Source organism: Gymnoscopelus microlampas, assembly GCF_963454915.1.
Source record: "Gymnoscopelus microlampas genome assembly, chromosome: 7".
Lineage (NCBI taxonomy): Eukaryota > Metazoa > Chordata > Actinopteri > Myctophiformes > Myctophidae > Gymnoscopelus > Gymnoscopelus microlampas.
Genome location: NC_139944.1, coordinates 45,261,247 through 45,268,746, shown reverse-complemented (window position 1 = coordinate 45,268,746; position 7,500 = coordinate 45,261,247). Strand labels below are relative to the sequence as shown.

Genomic DNA, 7,500 nt, shown 5'->3' with positions numbered 1-7,500 from the left:
GGGGAGAGAGATGGGGGGGGGGGGGGATGACACACAGCAAAGGTCGTCGGGAGATATCTTTCTATTTGAAGTCACAATTACGGCCACCTCAATTTGATTGATAGGCCCCCTGAAAAGCAGCCGTTTTTGCCCAGGCCCCCCGGGTACCCCAACTTTGATTGGCTCCTGTGAAGTTTCCTATGGGAGTTGGGTTTGAACAAATTGAGAGGTGTTAGTAGACACCTTTATGAACACATTTGTGAAGAAAGCTATGTTCATCACAAGCCGACATGGTGATGAGCCCTGGCCCTGGACATGACATTAAAGGAGACAGCGGTTGGCCCACAGATAACATAATTACCTCTCAATATGCTTTACTCAAGGTTAGTTCCCAGAGATACAGGAAAGAAGTCTCTTAGGCTATATGGCCTTATTCTCACAACTGTTTAAACAAGTCCGGAGGACAAGGGTCACCCGTCAACAGACAACGGTTGCTATCATCAGCAGTGGTGGCTTATCCAACGGGCTTAAGGTGCTGAAGCACAGGCCACCAACCTTGGGGGGGGGCACCAAACGGAGTAAAAATAAAAATAAACTGCATAAATGGTTGGGGCAGCAGTGGCTCAGGGGTAGAGTGGCTGGGTAGAGTGAACTGGAAACCGCAAGGTTCCCAGTTCGATCCCGGGCTGGGGCGCTCCCCCAGAGTTAGTGTCGAAGTGTCCTTGAGCAAGACGCTGAACCCCTAATTGCTCCCGATGAGCAGGTTGGTGCCTTGCATGGTTTCCTCCGCCATCGGTGTATGAATGTGTGTGTGTGAATGGGTGAATGGCACAATCATTGTAAAGCGCTTTGGATAAAAGCGCTACATAAATGCACCATTTACCATTTACCAAGAAATCCTAAAAGGATCAAGTGAGTACTGGTGATCCTTTCTAAGAATCTATCACATGTTCTTTCTCACAGCAAATGGAGACATGGCCAAACAAATAGAAAACAGACAAGAAAAACCTTGAGGACAACAATAGGGTTTCAGCCCTTCAGGTTTAACAATATACAGTATACAGGCCTTTATCTCCAGCAGATTAGACTACTGTAATGGTCTTCCCTCTGGTCTCCAGAAATCTAATCAAACAGCTACAGAATAGCTCATTCAGAATGCAGAAAGCCGCTAGAGTTATAACTAGAACCAAGAAAACTCAAATTCTCAGCTGCACTGGCTTCCATTGAGTCATGTAAATGATTTAATCTTTAAACTACTCAGTGGTTTAGGGCCAAAATAATACATGAAAAAGATGAAAGGCGAGCACTCATCAGAAGAATAGTTCACAGTTCACGTGTATCGGGTGCACAGTTCTGGCAGAAATAATATCTTAGAAAGGATCACCAGCACTCACTTGGTCCTTTTAGGAGTTCTTGTTTATTTAATCAAGTGCCCAGCGCAGCAGATCATACTCAACGACGGCCTTCCTCAGCGTCACGCTGAGGAAGGCCTGCGGGCCGAAACGTCCGTCGTGTATGATCTGCTGTGCTGGGGCACTTGACTAAATAAACAAGAAATCCCAAATAATACATCTCTGACTTGCTTTTACATTATGAACAGGTTGTCCAGGGTCGGTCTGTTCCCAGAGTTAAAACAATACAGTGTTTGTTTAGTTATTATGCCACACAAATAGTTGGAACAAACTTCCACGAGGATCAGAGGCTTGCGCCAACAAATAATTAAATCAAACAATGTATGTTCCCACTATTTTTTTGCCACGGACATACAAAATAAGTGATCAATGATTTTACCAGAAATACATAATGAACTCCTAATATGCCATAGTGTCTAAGCCAATGTGCTACACATTTTACTATGATGGTATTTCCGCATTACCACTGAGCCACAAAGAAAATATGTTTAAAAAAAGAAAAGCGAATCTACAAGCTCACAACACATTACATCATGACATGTTGAGAGCTTGTTGATCGGGTATTTTCAAAAGTTTCAGAAATTGTTCTAATTATTTATTTATTTACTTAGCCTATAATGACATGCCAGGTAAAAGAGGTTACCTTACCTTTCAGGCATTAAATGTGGCATGGGGAAAGTCTATTCCGTATTTGGGATTTCAATAATTGGGTCATATCAGTACAGTTAGTGCTTCCATCGCACGTTACACGCAAAGAGCCATTTAGGTGCAGATGGTCATATGGTGCTTATAGAGATTGCTGGCTTTTCAGAGGACAGTGTTACTTGAGGTCAGGATCGAGGAGATCAAGTTATACCAGTTCTACCTAACAAACCAAAACTATCTTTTGGTTTGGTAAGGAACTTCAATAGTTGTGGTTTGGTTCCATTACGGTGACATCTTGAGAAGACATCTCCAGATCAAGTTCTACCAGTTCTGCCTTACCAAACCAAAACAATTTTTTGGTTTGGTAAGGAACTTCGATAGTTGAGGTTTGGTTCCATTACGGTGACATCTTGAGAAGACATCTCCTATCATGATGAGAAAGTCTTAGGTACCTTGCATAGTTGTGATGTAAGGCATGTCGATGCACTCTCAACAACAAGATGAGACTCAAAACCATCATGTGCCTGTACGTACTGTACAGATGAGTGATTAGATAAGGATAAAGCAATGGCATGACAGGATTGAAAGGAATGCAGTAACTAGTTTCATGCAAGGGCTCCTAACTTTGATCAGAGAGGTGAGCAAACTTCTAAAACTAAACTGGAGGTCTGATCGTGATTGTGGACCCCCAGGCTGTGGATCAAGGGTTTCCACGGATTATGATTGTGGAGTGTTATTACAGTTACATATTGTTATTTTTGGACACTTTTTCAATGGTGAAAACCTTTTTCAACAAGTTTTACTTGTTGTTGATCTCTTCCTGCTAAAACAAAAATGGACCACGGACATATATAGACAAGTCTTGCCACGGGCATATTTGTTTGTGTAGGGACATGTTGATGACCCCTGTCCCACTACCTTTTACTAAACAACGTCTATTTGTTATATTATTTACCTGTGTTCCAGACGTTCCTGCAGCTGGCCCATGGAACCTCTGCACTGAAGGCATAGAACAGGTAGAAGAAAGCCCAGGCCTGGATGATGATGTAGGACACTGCAGCGTATGCAATCACTACCTGGGTGGCATAGCCGATACCTGAAGAGACAGATGTAACCTGGTGACTCAGGATGAACTTTTTATTTGGACTTCAGCTGAGAAGAGAACAGTACCTGCCTACACCAGTGGTTCTCAAACTTTTTATGTTTATGATATGTTTTTGCCGCCCCCATCTCAAAATGTTTTGTTCCAGGGACAACCCCAGAAGCAAAGATTTGAGTTACAAATGTTTGCTATAAAAAAATATATATATATTCAAAGATTTGCTATTTTTTAATAGCCAAAGGGTAGCTATGTACTGTACGTTAGAATCAGATAACAAGCAGCTAAGCCTTTTCCAGTTCTACTGAACTGACCTTCAAACAGGGGGCAGAAGTGTCTCCAACAGGTGATGCATCCCTGAGATGTATACTGCCCCATGGTAGTCTCAAGGAGGAACATAGGAATTCCACAGGTGAGCAAGAACAGGACATATGGAATCAGAAATGCACCTGTGAAGCACATACCTCAGTTGAAAAACATATCCACTGACTGCTTTCTGTCACTCATATTCACACACCTGTCGGTTAATGCAATGGGTCACCAAAATCAATACGTTTCAACGTCTAGGGAGATCAGATGATGCCCTTATCCACTTCTATAGAAATCCTACGGCGTCATAATTTTGATGCTAGTACAATATATTATATATAATTACATTCGAATGGCATTCTAGTCATAAAATATAAGTATAAGTGATGTGACTGTGTGAGAAGAAAGAAATCAGTCCAATGTGTTTGGACTGAACGCCACGCTTCAGTCCAAGCAATTTCCACTTTCCACACACTTATGTTTTCCATAACAAATGGGAATAATTAAAACATTTAAACGTGCTGTGTGTGGGTCATGCGGTGCAGCCGTCAGGACACGAGGAAGCTGTGGGGGGAGGATGGGGGGGGGGGGGTTTGTACGACAGACTCAGGCGGTGCAACTGTTTGCATTTGTGCACTGTTGAGGTGCGCTGAATAGACATGCGGTTTCAATTTGGGGATGATTGGAGCATGCGTTCATGATATATGACGTTTTTTGTAAGAAATAGACATTTTTGAAGGCAATTACAGGGAAATGGTATGGAGTATGAAAACCCTGTTTGACAGCCATGGTCACATGTATCATGACTCATGAGTACCTCATTTGTACCTAATGAGTACCTAATCACGTTTCTGCAACAAACTGTGACATTTGAAGCATTTGTGGGCAGGTCTAAAGTTATATAGTAATATAACTTTGCAACTACTTACTCTTGATACCAAGTAATAAGTAATGTACTTGTATTACTTCTTAAAGGAGTAATAATAACTAATAACTAAGTTAGTAACTAGTAACTCTCCTTGAGTAACTTGCCCAACACCAGAATAAACAACATTCGATGAAAACTAGTCAATCAAGTCATTCTTGGAAGACAGTTCACCTACAGTTTAAAGACCAAGAGGTGTGCAGGACAGTGTGTACCTATAGCCTGAAAGGTACTGTAGAAGACGAACACAGCCCTAGGTAAATAGTAGACTGGACTGAAACTGAGAATAAGTAAAAACAATCAGATGGCCTTAAGAAATTCATTGGACATTGACTGAAAGTGATTACTTAGAATTTAAAGAAATCTTGTTTTGAGAGTCTCAGAATATTGATTTTTTAAGTCAACAATTAAAAGTACTGTAACTAAGGCAAAACAATGGTGTGTGCCCCTCCTCCCCTACTATGATATTTCTTCTAAAGATATAAATTAGTTAGAACTATACGACTCTGGTAGCTGCTACATTTCCAGAGACTAACTTCAAAATAATGAATAATACAAATAATAATAGAAAAACATTTTATGTTTTTCCATTATTATTTTTTATTATTCATTTTCTTGGGATGCATGTACACCAGAATGTCTTACACATTTTCATAATAATATGACTAATAATAATAACAGCAATAAAGAATGATAATATTCTGCTGCCACACCTGTATAACCCCACCCGTCTATGAATTGAATACCAAGGCCCTCATTGGAAACAAGTCCGCAAGGACTTTTATGAACGGACCTGTTAGACAAAGTATTTTAAATGTAAATGTGTTGTTTTACATTCTTTTGCCTAATAAAATATTCAATCAATCAATCAAAAACCTGTATACCCATGTTCTGTACAAATACTAAAGTGCTTCCTTTGAACTTTTGTCCTTTCAAGGTTAGGTTCTCACTCACCAAACACATACTTGAAATACCAATGATCTGACAAGTTGAAATAACCCAGAACAGATGGCTAAAAGAAAATTACAAAGTGAAAGAGGTAGAGAGTTTTGCGCTCTAAACTCAATGCTTTACTATAGGGCTGAAAACAGGTGCAAGAGGCCAGCATGAAAGTCCGTAAACAAAAAGAAGGGGCTTGCACACTGAAAGATGAAAACTGACACTCTTTTAGATGCAAAAAAATAGTCCTTTACTTACAAAAGTGCAAAAAATGACATGGTGTCACCATGTCACTCATATATATATATTTTATGGAAATGCAACTCATTCAATTATGTACAATCTTCAGCACGTGGATCCTCTTAGTTGAAACCAAGGTTAATAAGGACAAAAAAGTTGAAAGACACTGGCATGCCAGTTAAGCAGTCATATACAGTTGAATGGGTGAATCCCAGGTCACATACATTCTACTGAACATGTAAGATAAGGAAGCAAGGAAGCAAGGCTTGGCAGAAGATTACATAATCACACATCATAGTGCCAGGGGAGTCATGTAGGTTCAGTGACATGATGATGACACCCTGTCACTTATTGCACTTTTGTAAGTAAAGGACAATATTTGTAATCTAAAGAGCCTCTAGAGTTTTCATCTTTCAGTGTGTGAGCCCCTTCTTTTTGTTTATAAAAGAAAACTACAACCAGTATATATATATATATTTGTATATTATGCATATTATGCAAAATCAATGATTCCTACCTCCTCCATTTTTGTAACACAAATACGGGAACCTCCACAAGTTGCCCAGCCCGACCAAGGTTCCTGCCACAGCGAGCAGAAACTCCACTTTGCTAGCCCACTGGCCCCGGTCCAGTAGAACCTGTCCTTTCTTTTCCTGGCTCGATCCTCCATGGCTGTTTCCTTTAGGATATTCCCTTTTCATGTTCACAAAGAGACAGGCAGAGACAGGCTGGATAAAATATCAGTATGAATGAAAGTTGGCATGGAATGCTGTTGTACCTCGACTACAACAGCCGGAACAAAACGAGCCAGAAATGCCCCCAGGTTATTATGACTGTGTTTTAAGCTCTATTTATGTACAGCTGAACTTGAGCATACAACCTTATCAAGGCTGGAAGGTCAACTGTGGATGTCATTATTAGTATAAAAGTGTTTTTTCTTTTTTCAATTATGTATGAACTTTTTAAGTTCAGTTAAAAAAATGTGTGTGTTGATATCTTGTCTCTCTCACACATTTGTTATCAATAAGAAAAAGAAAAGGAGGGGGAAAAAGAAAAAATAACTCTGAATAAATTTGAATAAAGACAACTTTTTAAAACTTTTTTTTTAAAGAATGACAGCAATAACTGTTCTCCAAAATCTAATGATAGTGCAGGTACTTACCCTTCCATGACAGAGTATCCCCCTGTTGTCTTGAACAACAACAACTAACTGATCAGTATTCCTCTCAGCCAGCGTGCACTATACAGGATCTTTAGAAAGGCAAGATGTCATGAGCAGGACCAGAGTAAGAAACAAAGAGTCATTGTTGTCACTTCTTTTTGAGAAATGCCTAAATCCTTCACTCTTCATGATGTTTTAACTAAAAAGACAGGCAGGTTGGCTTATGACAAGCCCCCAGGGTACATCACTTCCTTGCTGTATTTTTCCACTGAGATGCACGAGCTTCAGCTTGGGGTGAGATTGGCTCAGTTGCTAACAACTAAACCAAATCAGCTGAGCCTCCTCTGGCATGGCAGAGCTTTTAATTAGTTCAGTTATTTGGTGATTAGGAAACTTGCCATTCCGTCTATAAATGGTTAATAATAATCAGGATTCAATAATTTTGTACTGTCTTTTCAAAGGCTTATTCTGCTGGACAACATCAAACATGCAAAGATTTGTGACCAAATACCTCAGTATTTATATTGTGACACAACATATTTACGCCTTGAGATAGTTTTGCCAAATAATCATCAGTAATGTCAGGGTTAGGGTTAGGGTTAGTTGGTAAAGGCAAATAATAAAATGGCAATAACAGTCCAGTTCAGAAAATGATATCGCTTTACTGTAATGAAGCATTTAAAACCAGGAAAAAATAACACTTATTCCATATCATGATATACGGTATCCAAAATCCAAGTCTCATATCACAATATTGACTTAATATCAATATATCGTCCTGTCCTCGGTA

General features: G+C 39.7%; 1 protein-coding gene across 4 annotated transcripts in view; it reads right to left on the bottom strand.

Moving 5' to 3' along the window:
* slc6a11a (solute carrier family 6 member 11a) overlaps nt 1-6,940 on the bottom strand; it is a 15,226-nt gene extending 8,286 nt beyond the window's left edge. For 2 of the 4 annotated variants that reach the window (XR_014601137.1, XM_084062294.1), the window contains exons 1-4: nt 6,711-6,936; nt 6,066-6,241; nt 3,450-3,584; nt 2,992-3,132 (exon numbers count right to left, since the gene is read on the bottom strand). Coding sequence is in view for 1 of the 4 variants with exons in the window: in XM_084062294.1 (XP_083918420.1) it covers nt 2,992-3,132; nt 3,450-3,584; nt 6,066-6,241; nt 6,711-6,718 (460 nt within the window). In the remaining 3 variants the exon portion in view is untranslated. Of the gene's footprint in view, nt 1-2,991; nt 3,133-3,449; nt 3,585-6,065; nt 6,242-6,710 lie in introns of all 4 variants that reach the window. The other 2 variants (XR_014601135.1, XR_014601136.1) reach the window with 2 other exon arrangements.
* Between the last annotated feature and the right edge of the window lie 560 nt (nt 6,941-7,500).